At 36.7% G+C, this 13069-nt stretch overlaps 3 protein-coding genes across 3 annotated transcripts; all 3 read right to left on the reverse strand.

The window, feature by feature from the left end:
* Positions 1-175: 175 nt before the first annotated feature.
* On the reverse strand, positions 176-3627 carry LOC137711004 (AP-1 complex subunit mu-2). The gene is made up of 11 exons (XM_068450192.2): positions 3131-3627; positions 2819-2965; positions 2627-2689; positions 2354-2530; positions 2166-2269; positions 1733-1840; positions 1490-1586; positions 1204-1301; positions 886-1027; positions 652-774; positions 176-565 (listed from the first exon to the last, which is right to left on the reverse strand). Exons 1-11 carry the CDS (start codon positions 3257-3259, stop codon positions 467-469), a joined length of 1287 nt encoding a protein of 428 aa, XP_068306293.1. The 5' UTR covers positions 3260-3627; the 3' UTR covers positions 176-466.
* Positions 3628-4182: 555 nt separating this feature from the next.
* Positions 4183-7138, reverse strand: LOC137710177 (lysM domain receptor-like kinase 3). Its single transcript, XM_068449124.2, has 7 exons — positions 6475-7138; positions 6084-6266; positions 5741-5964; positions 5106-5461; positions 4841-4979; positions 4650-4748; positions 4183-4551 (listed from the first exon to the last, which is right to left on the reverse strand). The coding sequence occupies exons 1-7, from the start codon at positions 7136-7138 to the stop codon at positions 4384-4386; spliced, it is 1833 nt and encodes a 610-aa protein (XP_068305225.2). The 3' UTR covers positions 4183-4383.
* A 3212-nt stretch (positions 7139-10350) lies between these two features.
* LOC137710176 (uncharacterized) lies at positions 10351-11318 on the reverse strand. The gene has a single exon (XM_068449123.2). The coding sequence runs from the start codon at positions 11238-11240 to the stop codon at positions 10536-10538; it is 705 nt and encodes a 234-aa protein (XP_068305224.2). The 5' UTR covers positions 11241-11318; the 3' UTR covers positions 10351-10535.
* Between the last annotated feature and the right edge of the window lie 1751 nt (positions 11319-13069).

Consider the following 13069-nt stretch of genomic DNA (forward strand, 5'->3'; position numbering starts at 1 on the left):
TGCTCTCTCTCTCTCTCTCTCTCTCTCTCTCTCTCTCTCTCTCTCTCATGGAGCAATTTGGAATTTTCTGGTGTATCTAAAACACGGCTTCGTGGTGTGTGACTATTCCACTTAGAATATAACACGTGAAATGGTACACCATGCGGCTTGTATTTGTTTCTCGTTTTCATGTATATTTCGAAAGCATTTATCATTCGCTATATTTCAAGCATGGCAACAATAAAATTACCGAGTCAAAAACACAACTATTCGCCACGACGTACAATCTACTTTGTGGGTCTGAAACAAAATCTCCTATTGGTTATAACAAAAAAGATGGACAAAACACAAAAAATGATTGAAGAAACTTGTAGGGTGTCCTTTGGAAGAAAGATCCTCTACTGGTAACAGCGAAAGTATCGAAAGAAAACTCTCCGCACGAATGTAAACTATTTACGCGATCGAAAGCAGCAAGATACGTATGCATTTACATTAGTCTCAGTTCGTATTCGCCAGCCATTGTTATATATCTCACCCAAGGAAGAGCCTGGTACCCACTTTTCTCAATGATTTTTAGGTATCGGACCTACAAAATCCACATGCCATATAGCATCAGTTTGAACCTATAACAGCAAGCAACCTTTCGAGGAAATAACGAAGTTTATAACGCACCTGAATTCCGGAGACAGTAAAATACGGTATCTCAAACTTCACCCGAATAGGAGCTCTTCTTTCAGGAACCGCTTCTTCAGCGGTTATACTAGGAAGCGTAAACTCAGATCTCAACATGTATTCCTAAGTAATTTAATACCGAAAAAAGGTCAAAATTATCTTCGCGAAGGTTTCTGCAATCAATATATATTTAAGGGGAGGAGAAATAATATGAAGCTTTAGACGAATTGTTACCTTATTACCAGGAAAAGACTTGATTTTCCAGACCAAAGCATCTCTTTCAGGAGCATATTTAGCAGATCCTATTGATGTCCGGACATTAGGGTTTGTAGCATCAGCGGGCACAGGCAACTCAATTTCGACATTTGTAGCCGTGCTGTACAATGTAACCATAGCTTACAGTGAGAATTCAGATAATGGCACTCAAGAATAAACTCGTAATGTGTAAAAATGTTGAGTTTTTACTATGCTGTAAAAAATTGTAACTCGGAGCCTTGGTATTCTATATAATGGATTCAACATAAATAAATGTTAGAGCAGCAATTCTTTTACCTGCGCTCCTTATACTGGCTCCTTGCTTTTACCGTGAATTCAATACGACTTCTAGAATGATTTTCAACTTGTGCTTCCACCCAGATAAGAGGCTTCACCTGAAATCATTGAAGGACAAGTGGTCTTTTCTGCTTTATATTTTGAGCAAACGTAACGCACATGTCAATAGGGGTTGGAGCTCCACCAATTGACTAATTTATGCTCCCCTTAGTTACCAAAACCTTAACAAGGCTTTATAGACATGGCGGAAATAAGGAAATTATTAGCAAAAAAAAACAAAAGGTACTTGAGTACTGAGTCTGTATGTCATCAGATCAAATGCTCCATCAGGGGGAATGAACGATATAGTCCGGTCATTCTCAAATCGAGACAAACGCACACACCTAATTGGGTCGGAAAAAATAAAGTAAATACAAAGTATTATAAGCATTTCGAGCAGCAGTAACATTATAAGAGTTGTAGCATAATATGGAAAAAGAAACTTGTGAAGCAACAGATATATGAATTAGCTTGTATTAAGGCAACATACTGATGGAACTTAATGTCATCCAGATCAATGGATTTTCCTTTCGATGTTTGACCTTGCGCTTCTAGCAGCACTCTATCATTTAGTCCAAGCTTACACTCGGGCATACCACTACAACAAATGAAGCAAGTTTAACCAGTCAGTGTCGAACATGAAGTTAGTAAACATCACAACATCCAAGGACGAAATCCATACATATCTACATATTTTTAGGATACTCTCAATAAGTACTCATTTTCCAGGCTCATGTTAACATTGTGAGCCTTATCTCAAATGAACATGCTGGAGTTTCCTTCTCAAAATCCAAACCGTTAATCAAAGGGTTGGCCAGAACACATTTTAATTCGGCGGGTTAGTGGCTTTATAGCAAATGCAGTTGCTACTTCCTACAGTTTGTGCCTTAATACTAAATTCAAGAAGAAAAGAAGTTATGCACCTCAAATATGTTCTCATCTTTAGGGCCCCAACGACATCTGACCGTATTATTTGTCCGATGCTGTTGACAAGTATGTTGACACTTTCCACCACATCCAAAAAGACCTGATAAAATACAAACAGAGCTTCATGACTCCACAGTCGGGATTTAATTAATCAATGGTAAACATGAAAAGAGGATCAACGTACTTCGTTCTTCTTGTACTGTATCCCTTCACTGCGCCAAGACACTGCATTTGTAACGGCCATGGGAGGACGTTGTGTCACCTCCATCCTGTAAGCATCGGTCTTGATAAATTCACTAAGAATCTTCGCTTCAGTGAATTGCGGGAAACCAAAGTCCATAATTTCATCAAGTAACTCGTACTGTCAACACACAAGGGCATTATTTAGCAATTCAGCATACTGCCATCAAAATTCTATCCATAATTCTACCTATAAAACACCTTACAAGTTAATTACCACTACGACAAAGTTGTCTCTTAGCGATTCCTCTTCTAGCTCTTCAAAATAATGCTTAAAAACCTGAAAACACAAACAAACATATCGAAACACACGAAAACCTCCAAGCGGGCAATAATCAATGACGATGGCAACAGCATTACACCAAATACAACTAAAAAAATCTAGCAAGAGAGTTCAAAGAGTGCATACATCAATTACGCGGTGCAGAAACAGCAGCAAGCTAGCAGCATTGCAGTTCTGCCTCGACGCAATCATCAAGTAGATATTGTTGTGTTGTATGAACATATAGGTGACTCCATTGTCGTACACCACTGGATCTTGGGATTGCGGATCGCCCTGAAAAAAATACAAATTTTCCAGTAAACGCAATCCATTCAGCTATTTTTTGGCTAAAGTATGAAACTTTTTATTCCAATTGAGAAATTGATGGCAACCCAATTGCAATTGCAGCTGAATATATATGTGTATATACATACATATGTATAAATATAAGATTTTTACCTCTTTTTCGATGAACTTGGTGAAGAAGCGTTCGGCCTGAGCAGCAGAGACATCGCCACGGTAGTCGCGCCAAATCAAAACTCGTCCCTTGATGTCGAGCAGAAAAAGCGCCGAGGCGGCGCCGGCCATTGGATTGAAGATCGAGAGATTTGAATCCGACCCGGTTATCAATACAACCCCCAAAGATCAAACAAACAAAACAACCTCTCTGATTCTCTGCTTCTGATTTCCGCGGCACTACGCCATATAATACTTTACATATTAAGGCAATCAAATGGGTGTATAAATTTGAAGCTTGAATGCTGTAAGTAATTAATTAATTAATTACTATAAATGTCAGGCAAATTTGAGCTGTTGGTGATGAAATTCAACGAATTGAAACGCGAATTGGTTTGGCTAATTTGCTGGGTGGAAGCAAATTGTAAATTGTGTTGCAGTGTTGTCAAATAATGGGTTGCCACCGGTCATTCTTTTCATATTTGAGATTTCAGTCTTCTGAAAGTCCATACAAGATAAAAGCCCATAAAAGTTGGTTTCTCCTTTGCCCAATTTAGCAATTTCTATGGGCTCCAGTGGTGGGTTTATGAAAAAATTGTGTATTTTTTTGGCTACAAACGATATTTGAGAATGGGGGGCATGATTCTGGATGCTAGATAAATGTTTTTAATCATTTGAGTTACAAACTTATGGGGAAATTCTGCGTACTTTTTGTTTTTGACATAAGAGGCAAACACCATGATGTTTTTTGTTTAGTGGACTTGGTTTAGTTTTTTCTAATTCTTTAGAACAAGTTGTTTTTCCTTCGAACAAAATCATTGTTTCAGCACTTATGCAAAAATTATACATTAAAAATGAAAATATATATTTTTCATACGTGTTAAATTGTGATTGACAAGTACATAACACCGACTACTTTCAAGGGAAGGAGACAAGTATTACATTTTTGTTAAACTAGAGGTGCGGCTAGCATTTTATTGGGTGGAAGTTTCCCTCGTACTGCTAAAAAAAATAAATGATTCAACCGGTACAAGCCACTCGATCTCTAAAATTGATTAAAAAAAAGTCATTCTTTAACAAAATTTGATGTGCTTGTTTTTTTTTACAATGCTACATTCTAAAATACTCTAATTATGAAAATAAGAACAAAAATGCAAATTAGAGCGAGCACAATGCCCTGACCAACTAGACTAAGCCACAATCGTTCTTTGTGCTTGCTTGCATAATTGAAAGACTTTTTAACATATCCTCAAGTTTTATCTGCCACTCATGAGTAAGCCACTGAAGACCTCGCTCTTCCCTCCAAGTGATGCTTCCCATTCTATGGAGGACATCAATATTTGGGAGAGTGTTTGCACAATGTCTTTCATCTCCGGTCTATTTACTGGATCTTCACTCGCACACCCCCATGCTATTTTCGCCATCTGCGCCATATACAATAATTACATATCGTAAACCTAAGAGTCCGTTTGATAACTATTTCGTTATAAGTTTTTAGCTTTCGTTTTTCAGTTGCACAAACCTTGTAGACTTCTTCCATAGGGTAACTTCCCTTCATGTTACCGTCTATTTGAGCTTCCAAAGCAGCTTCTGGATCTTCTTCTTTGAAAATTGCATATATCTGCATAAAAAACAGAAGCAATATGTTGTTAATTTTGAGTCACTTGGAGCACGTAATTAATGTTTAATTAAGAATTTAAGAAGCTGACTTACAACTGAGATGAGTGACTTCATTCTTTTCGGTTCTCTGTTGTCACAAAAAATTGCACGTTGACCGGTTATTAGCTCTGCTACCACCACCCCGAATGCATAAACATCAGTTTTTGATGTCATTTGTAGCTCACGCACAGATCTTGAAAAGTAGCGGATTAGGGTAAGTTCATAAGCTTAACTACCGCTAACTGACCATTTTTTTTCCTTGACAAGCAAGTAAGCAATCTTAATTAAAGCGTGAATTCCTGCATCATAGTTTACTTACTCAGGAGGAATGTAACCAGGCGTTCCAACCACACGTGTTGCTATGATATCTTCTTCGTTCGACCGTTCTACCAACCTTGCTAGGCCAAAATCTGCTACCTTTGCTCTGAGTCCTTGATCAAGTAGAATGTTGCTGGTTTTTATGTCACGATGAACATAGCGCGTCTTCGTGTGATCATGAATGTACTCGATCCCTCGTGCAGTATCCAGTGCTATTTGTGCTCTTGCTGTCCAGGAAAGAGGCTGGTTTCCTTTCAGCAATGGATCATGAAGATGATCATTGAGGGATCCATTCCGAACAAACTCATATACCAAACACAGATGCTCACTTCCGCTAGCATATCCCAGCAGCTCCACCTAAGAAGAAAAAAATTGTTCACTTAATTTTTTCTTTATAAAACTTTTTACTAAGAAAACAAGGGGTCTATTTGGGAATGTTGACAATCAAAAGCGTTTTTAACTATGTTTGGCAGGAAAACTTTAAAGTGCTTCCAAGTTAGAAGTCCTTTTTGGAGAAGAACCTTGGAGGCACTTCCGCTCATAGTCATTTTCTTTTTCTTTCTAAAATTGCTTCACATGGAAGCAGTCCCAAATTAATGGACCAAAATCTTTTACATTCTTTTTTCTTCTTCTTACCACATTGTTATGATGGATCTTGCATAAAACCTTGAGCTCAGCAAAGAACTCCTTTGATCTGCTAGATCTCATCTTCTTAACTGCTACCTCCAGTTCTCCTAATACACCGAAATAAACGCTGCCATATCCGCCCTGTCCAATCTTCCTGGTGTCATCAAAGTTATTCGTAGCCTGTTCGATTTCCTCCATCGTATATATGACTGGCCTTTCATTCTCAAAAGTTTCTGTAGCAAGAACAAATATTGTGTCACATTTCGTATGTTAATGTATTAATCTAGAAATTGATATATAAGTGAACCCATTAAAATGGTTTTTCGATATGGAGTTGAGATTTTTGTCTTACCTTCCATTTCCCTTTTGAAAAACTGTTGCTTTAGTGAAACCTTTTTGGCATTTGGGTTCACATCTTCTTCTGTGTTCTTACCTTTTCTATATCTTATGAGAAGAAATATGGTGAATGTGACCATCAAAAGAAACCCAACAGCTGACACTATCCCTATAATTGCAGCCAAACTGAATCTCTTCCCTGGTTCGATCAAGAAAATATGTCATTTATCGTACTTTACTTAAAGAAAATAAGCATTTGCGACAAGAAGCTTTTATTAACACTCCAAAATAGTCATCCCGCACTTCTCTCTTAGATAAAATATCAGAGAACAAAGAGTGTAGTATGACTATTTTGGCGTGTCAGAAACAATTCTGTTACAATTTTGAAGCAAAAAAAGAGGCGCTACCTTGCTGTTGGGCTCGAAGTCCATTGAGCTCCATTGGCACAAACAAAACCCATCCAACATCTATAAAATTAGGGGACCTAGTGAAGTTTTTGTTCAATTTCTGAATCTCACTCTCATATGCAGATAGAAGATTTTCAATATCTGATAAAGTGTCATGATCTTGAACTGTGTATGTCACAACCTCCTGTGATTTTTTCTCTACACACCCACAAACAAGGTGAAAAGTAGTCATGTTTTCCACAGTAAATTGCTGCTGCTCTTCCCCAATTTTCACTGCCTGCCCACTGTAAAACTCACTCACCACATTTCCAACAGTGTCTCCTTCCTTAACTAGGTAATTTGTATCATAGAGGTAAACTTGGGTGCCCTTGATATCCTTACAAGTGCAAGGCACAGAAACAAGATAGTCTTTTGGGTGTTGGTCGTCATGAACAATTGGCTTGATGTTGGATGGGTTTACTGAGTAAAAAGTGGCTATTTCTTCTATTTGGTGGCCTTTTGAGATGTGGTATAGAGAGGAATTGCAGGTCTGGGTGTGGTGAGAAGTGGAGCAAGGAAAAGGGTACACTCCAATAGTGTTGTCTGAGAGAACATTGGTATAGAAGAAAATGGTGAAGAGAATTGAGAAAAAATGGAACTTCTGGTTTAAAGGAGCCATTTCCATGGTGAAATAATGATCTTTGGCTTTGATGAGGTGGGTAAGAAATAAGAATAGCTTCTGGTTTTGGCTATACATGCTTTGTCATTTTATAATATTTATAAAAATATCATAACAATTATAAAATGCACTTATCATGAATGAGGAGGTCAATTTTAAAATGAGATATGAAGTGGATTTGGGCTTATTCAAGTTCGTTAGAATATGACCTTTTTTTTACACTTAAATTCAAATCTATCTTCTCGTCGTTTAATAAAGGTAGTAAAAATTAATATCACTATAAAGGAGAAAAAAATAGCAATGTTTGAATTTCTTTACATGAAGTATTCAGCTCTTTACACGAGAACATCACCACATAGCACTACAACATGTATGTGGCAAACTTTGTTTTGTAACACTAAGGAGATCATTTATTTAAACTATATTTTTGTAAAAAAATATGATGTGATTGTTGATTAGATTATTATTTAAGTGTTAATTAACTGCTTATTACATCACATCGTTTACAAATGTGATATAATAAATTAGTATACTTATCATTACTCACTTTTAAAAGGCAATCCGACCACCACAAACCAATTCTAAATTTTCATCAATTTTCACCGGACACAAAAATGACTAGAATTGTTAAAGTTTTAATCATTTAGATATTAATGGGAAAAAAAAAAAAAAAAACCAAATGTTGTGTCTCATCCAACCAAAAGGGACCAAAGATATTAGGTAATAAAATACCATTAAATATTTTAATTGTAAATTTAACAAGCTTGATGGGCTGCAGTCTGAGGATTGGCAATATCTTGGTGTCTGTTGGATAAGTACTCGGAGCAAAATCTTATTCACAAAATATTCTTATATGTCAAATATGCAATTAGTTAAAGATTAAGAAAGTCTTAACACAGATTTTGGGATAATAAGGGGTTAAAAAAGGAAGGTTAAGGGGGTCATTATTCTTTGTGCTTTGTTTAATCCGTCTGAAAAGAATGTAACTGGCCGGGTTTATATGGAAGTTTGTCGGCGGATCATGCATGAATCATTTTCTTCCTTTGTTAATATTAGGGTTTACTTCTTAAATTGATGAAGGTTGTTATGTCTTTGCATTCGCTGGCGATGAAGATTCAAGCTGCATCTGTTATGTTGCTGGACACATCATATATGTAACTGTTTTTTATAGAGGTTTTTGAACTTTAATCCTTGAAGAAAATTAAAGTTTAATAAAAATTCAGTGTTAGATTACATATTAATTTTAGTTATTTAATGTGTGGTTAATTCAAGTTCATATGTAATTTTGTTAAGGTCTTTTGGCCAAAATGGTCTCTGAGATTTGCATAACACGTCACTTTGGTTCTTGGAATTGAAAATCAATAGAAATGATCCCTGAGATTGTCTACCATCTATTATTTTGGTCATTTCGTTAAAAACTCCGTTAAGTGTCCCAGAGTTCTTCGCCAGAAGTTTGGGCAATTTTCAAAGCTTCGTAACTCAATCGTTTCTTAACCAAATTTAACCCATAATATATCAAAATGAAGATAGGAAATTGTAGAACAAGATTATACCATTTGGAAGCCCAATGGTTGCCAGAGATGGCCGGAAAATAGCCTGAAAGATGACTGGTCCGCGGGAAAACTGAAAAACTTATCGAAAACTGGGTAAACTTTAAACGTTCATAACTTCTTCAATACTCAACGAAATCGAGTGATTCAAAAACAAAAATCATACTTCTCGACGAGACGAAGATAATGGCACATTTCTCGACAGCTAAATAACCATGGTTTGGCATAAAAACGTCTCGAAAGTGGCTGTCTTGGTCTTGAAAGTACCATTCTCTTCATCTCGTCGAGAAGTATGATTTTTGTTATTGAATCACTCGATTTCGTTGAGTATTGAAGAAGTTATGAACGTTTAAAGTTTACCCAGTCTCTGGCGAGTTTTCCAGTTTTCCCGCAGACTAGTCACATTTCAGGCTATTTTCCGGCCATCTCCGGCAACCATTGGGCTTCCAAATAGGTATAATCTTGTTCTACACTGTTCTATGTTCATTTTGATTTATTATGGGTCAAATTTGGTTAAGAAACAATTGACTTACGAAGTTTTGAAAATTGCCCAAACTTTCGACCAGTAGCTCCGGGACACTTAATGGAGTTTTTAACGGAATGACCAAAATAATGGTTGGTGAACAATCTCAACCTCTCATGAACCATTTCTATTGATTTTCAATCACAGGGGCCAAAGTGATGTATTATACAAATCTTAATGATCATTTTGGCTAAAAAAACCTTTTGTTATTGAATATTTTTTTTAATGTCTCCACATTAAATTTTAAATTTATTATTATACACATTTTAATTCATTAGTTTTGTTTAACTTCCTCTAATTATTATACCTGAACGTCCGCACCATAATATATTTTACTAAACTAGTGTAGTAAAATGTTTGTATGTAAAGACATATATTATAATGTGTTAGTGGCACATAAGAAAATATACAAAAACACAAGTGTACCAAAAGTGCATACCTAAACATATTATACTGAACTAATGTACTGAAATGTACATACCTAAATATATTGTAATAAATTAGTGATGCAAAAGCATAAATATATTGAAAAATCTCTACCAAAATATTTTCTCTTATAAAATACTAGAAAAGACATTGACTGCATATAAATAAAATCTAGGGACTGAAGTCATTTTTTAATCTTGTATAAGACTTTTTTTTTCTAAACTTCATCTTATTTAAGGATTAATATATAATTTTCTATTTTATATATAATGCTAGACATTTCGTGACGCGGTTGGGTTGCATTTACTTGCAGTTTGCTACACACTTTGTTACGGGTTCAAGACCGGTTAAAACAAAGTGCAAAATGTTATGGTGTTCGAAAATTGTTTTAAGCCAGAAGGGCTTTCGTTGCATTTTGTAACCCTTGAATTCAATTCACCAGTACCCATTTTTGGAACGTTCAGTGCTAAAGTCACTGAGTGGGTAAGTCGCCAATCCCTAAAATTATCTAATCTTTTCTAATCCGTAAAGGATGCCTTGAAATTATCTAATCCTTTCTAATCCGTAAAGGAAGCCTTGGAATAATATATACATCACCAAACATGATTTGAGCTACAAGCCTAAAATTCCTTGCATCAAAGTTTAAAACTCAAAAATTTAGTATGTGATAAGGAAGAACTGGAAATTCAAACTTCAACCAGTACAAAAGAACCAGGCACTGAAAAATAGCACAGCCATTTATTACATTGCACATCCACGAAACTACAACTGTCAAACGTTACATACATATAGTAATACAGAAAGCAGAAACCAGAAAGCTAAACACACAAACAACATAGAAAGAGCCGCTAGCCATTGACGCCCATGTACAATAATATATATATCCATGATCCACTCTTCAACTTCAACTCTTGACAGTAACATTAACTCCTTCACGGCCCCGGCCGCCTTCTTGGCCCCGGCCGCTTTCTTTACCTCGGCCACCTTCTTTGGTTATTTGATCCCTACCACCTTCCTGGGTCCTTTCATATTCCTGGATAGTCTGGCCCGCTTCTTTGGTCATCTGGCCCACTTGACCTCCAGTCTCCTGCATCTTATGGCCCACAAAGTCTCCAGTCTCCTGCACCTTCTGTCCCAAATATCCTGCCGTCTCCTGCATCTTCTGGCCCAAATACCCCGTGGTCTCCTGCACTTTCTGGCCCATGGTCTGGGGCAGCCGAGATCGGCTCAAGTAACGGACCAGCCAAGAGAAAGACGAGAGGGCTGTGACACCAAAAACCCCCGAAGTCAAAATCCCCGTCACAGACAGGAATATGACTAAAGCGGCAGGGACCAAAACCGGGCTGAAGATAACAAAAAGCGGAGTAGTCATCGCCAGACCAATGATGGTCCCGGCCAGAGTGAGCCCTGAAAGGAAGAGCAGAGTGCCCCCTACCGGAACGAGGGTGGCAATTGCCAGAATATTCGAAGCCGAGGAGCCGTTTTGTTGTTGTTGTTGGTCATACTGGTACTGAGTTTGGTAACCTTGGTGTTTTGGATTGTCGAACTGGATGTTGGTTTGGTACCCTTGGTGTTGTGGTTGCTGCCAGCGGTAGTGGGCCTCAGCCATTGATATGAGATATTAAGAGAGCTAGGGTTGGCTGGGTTTTTCTGGGTTTGGCTTGATCGGTGGAGGTCGAGAAATGAGAGTGAGAAGAAGATGAGGAGGAGGGTTTGGGTTTAAAGGAAGAGAACGACATCGGTGGAGGGGACACGTGGAGGGAGTGAGGGACACTTGTTGGATGCGTGGAGATTGAGGGTTTGCATGGTGAGAGAGGAGCTGGAGTGTTCAGTGATATGTCATCAACCTTTTGTTGGGTTGTGTGTTTTAATTTGTTTTCTTCGAAGGATGGATAATGTGGTTTGGTGCAAATGGCAGTGTGAGTTTTGGTGGAGTAGTTTTTTTAATTAAATAAGATTACAGGGAGATTGAGTATAATCAAAATATATATGATGAATTTTATATTTTTGTGAGACGTGTTTTATGATTTAAGTAGTTAATTTTATCCAAGTTTTATCTACATAATTATGTTAATTTGCTACATTCGGCATATAAATTTGAACGCTCATTATCTTGTTGAGAAAACAATTTAAATCTTCTAAAGAATTTGGAACGTGGGAAGGCTTCAATATGGCTGGTGTAAAATTGCGATTTGAATTTGGTGCAGATAGTACGTTTTGGAACTTGTATGCTTTTGTGCTTGGTGTGAAATCGCAAAGGATATCACAATATGGTCTGATAACCGATGATTGTTTAATCTAAAAAAAAATCCAATGATCTTCATCATTTGGTTTTACTTAATTTCTAACAATGGTAAGCCTAATATAGTATACTTGTATGTTAATATATTATGATTTATGATGTAGTCATGCCTTGATGGTTGGTGATGATTTATGTGTGCTACATTAGTTATTTATCATAGAGAAACATTTAGGTATGGAAACCAATTATATCGCATGATATCATTGATGTTTAGTTCACTCTATTTTGTAATTTCTTACTTAATACGAGAGTTACTTTAATCAAACAAGCATATAAAAGATTCTATTAAATATGCTTCGTCTGTTAGTCACCAGGATGAAGAGATGGGTTTGGAGATTTTTTATCATTAGGATAGTTAAATAAGTTGAAATATTCGATATAACAAAATAACATATTGAGTTGTGAAGTGGGAAATCTTGGTTGTTGGATTCATGCAACTGCCTAGATTACACTAGTCATAGAACTTATTGTCTAACCAGTCTGAAAGCAGCCATTTTTAAAACCGAAAACACAAATTGGAATGAAAACAAAAAACAAAAAAGTTCATTGTTGGCGTTGTTCTTCTCTCATCTCTCAAAACTAAATACCTTCACTTCATCTCTTTCTTTCATATCTGAATCTCATTCTAGACACTACTAAAAGATGGATTTGTTTTTAAAAAAAGAAGATGTGGAAACACATAAAATTGGGTTTAGATTTGTGAAGTTTGATAGCATTGGGTGCAAATCCGAAAACACTTCAGAAACACACAAATTTGGGATTTTAATCTCTCCTCCAACTATTGAAATATGAATTGATAGATCATCGCTATGTATTGGTTATGCTCCCTTGTTATGAAGGCAACACAATGGATAAAAGATCATTTGGGTCGGATCCTTCTTCAACAATCGTCTGTCCAATATCGATGGTGGGCTGCGTTTGGCAATATACTTGTCCAAGTTTTAAGCAGAATCAATAAACAGATGCTGATTGCCCCTGAGTACAAAGTCTGCTATTCATGCCTTGACCTTTGCGTAGTTTTCGTTTTCTTCTTTTATGTCAATAAACATTTTTCTCCTTTTGATGACAACTGCATCATATTATTCTCCTTAAGATCGAAAATATATCCATGTACCACTCAAATTATTATTATGTTA

This window comes from Pyrus communis, chromosome 6 (assembly GCF_041283825.1).
Source record: "Pyrus communis isolate YQ-2024b chromosome 6, ASM4128382v1, whole genome shotgun sequence".
NCBI lineage: Eukaryota > Viridiplantae > Streptophyta > Magnoliopsida > Rosales > Rosaceae > Pyrus > Pyrus communis.